This window comes from Grampus griseus, assembly GCF_964374135.1.
Source record: "Grampus griseus genome assembly, chromosome: 7".
NCBI classification, from domain to species: Eukaryota; Metazoa; Chordata; class Mammalia; order Artiodactyla; family Delphinidae; genus Grampus; species Grampus griseus.
Window position 1 is genome coordinate 75,183,392 of NC_139001.1, and position 1,466 is coordinate 75,184,857.

General features: G+C 40.5%; 1 protein-coding gene across 1 annotated transcript; it reads left to right on the forward strand.

Annotated features, from left to right (window-relative positions):
- Positions 1 to 314: 314 nt before the first annotated feature.
- LOC309825184 (transmembrane emp24 domain-containing protein 2-like) lies at positions 315 to 1,058 on the forward strand (the record flags this gene model as incomplete). Its single annotated transcript, XM_082658666.1, has 1 exon — positions 315 to 1,058. One exon carries the CDS (start codon positions 315 to 317, stop codon positions 918 to 920), a length of 606 nt encoding a protein of 201 aa, XP_082514792.1. The 3' UTR covers positions 921 to 1,058.
- Between the last annotated feature and the right edge of the window lie 408 nt (positions 1,059 to 1,466).

Sequence of the window (1,466 nt, forward strand, 5' to 3'; positions counted from 1 at the left end):
ATTGCTATTAAGAATATCAACTTTTACATATACTTAGTGGTTTATTGTTGATATATAACAAAGTTACCGATTTCATACATCATCTATAAGCTGGATACTCTGCTTGACTCGTTTCATTTTTAGCCATTGTCAGATGATTCTTTTTGGTTTTCTAGGAATATAAGCATATTATCTACAAATAATGGTAGTTTACTTCCTTTTTCCTATTATATCTTTTTGTTAATTTTTTTCAAATAAATGCGGTTGAACTGAGGCAATGGCGACGGCGGCTCTGGAGGCCACAGTTCCGGTCCTGGCTTCGGCCCCAGCCCCACATGGTGACGCTCGCTGAGCTGCTGGTGCTCCGGGCCACCCTCCGGGCCACCGTCTCGGGCTACTTCGTCAGCATTGACGCGCATGCTGAGGAGTGCTTCTTCGAGCGGGTCACCCCGGGCACCAAGATGGGCCTCATTTTCGAGGTGGCCAAGGGCGGTTTCCTGGACATCGACGTGGAGATTGCAGGACCTGATAATAAAGGAATTTATAAAGGAGACCGGGAGTCCAGTGGGAAATACACCTTTGCTGCTCACACGGATGGAACGTTTCAGTTTTGTTTTAGCAGTAGGATGTCCACCATGACTCCAAAGATAGTGATGTTCACCATTGATATTGGGGAGGCCCCCAAAGGACAAGACATGGAAACAGAAGCTCACCAGAACAAGCTAGAAGAAATGATTAATGAGCTCACAGTGGCGATGACAGCTGTAAAGCATGAACAGGAATACATGGAAGTTCGGGAGAGAATACACAGGGCAATCAATGACAACGCAAACAGCGGAGTGGTCCTTTGGTCCTTCTTTGAAGCTCTTGTTCTAGTTGCCATGACATTGGGACAGATCTACTACCTGAAGAGATTTTTTGAAGTCCGGAGGGTTGTTTAAAATGCCTTTTGCTGATAATCCCAAACTCATAATTCATTGTTTACCAAGTGTCTTGGTCATAATAATGTCATTAATTTCAACGTTTTTATTTTCTAAACTGTACATTCACAGCTTCTGTTTCTTTGTGATTAATAGATATTGGGGGAAAACACTTTTTTAGGAAAGTTATAGTGAAAATTTGATTGGCATGATTTCATATTTGAATTCTTCCTCCATTATACAGGTCCTTCCAGAACTCAAACACTGTAAGCAGAATACAGATGTATAGTCCTTTTTATATATTCTTTCCTTTTGCTTTCATAATAAAATGCAGCTTGTTCAGGATAGTACTTTATTGACAGTACTTTACTAAAAATGACTGCATTCTTGGGATCCCTCATCCTGCAGTTCAAGTCATTAAAGATTCATTTTGTTGAGTCCTTATCAGAAAAAACAATCTGAATCTTGACATTTTCTATCCAGCCTAATTGCAGAGCTCTGTGACTAGAGGATGCTACCAAGTTGGTACTTTTTTACTTTGTCTATCTTGTTTTTGTTTTAAAGATA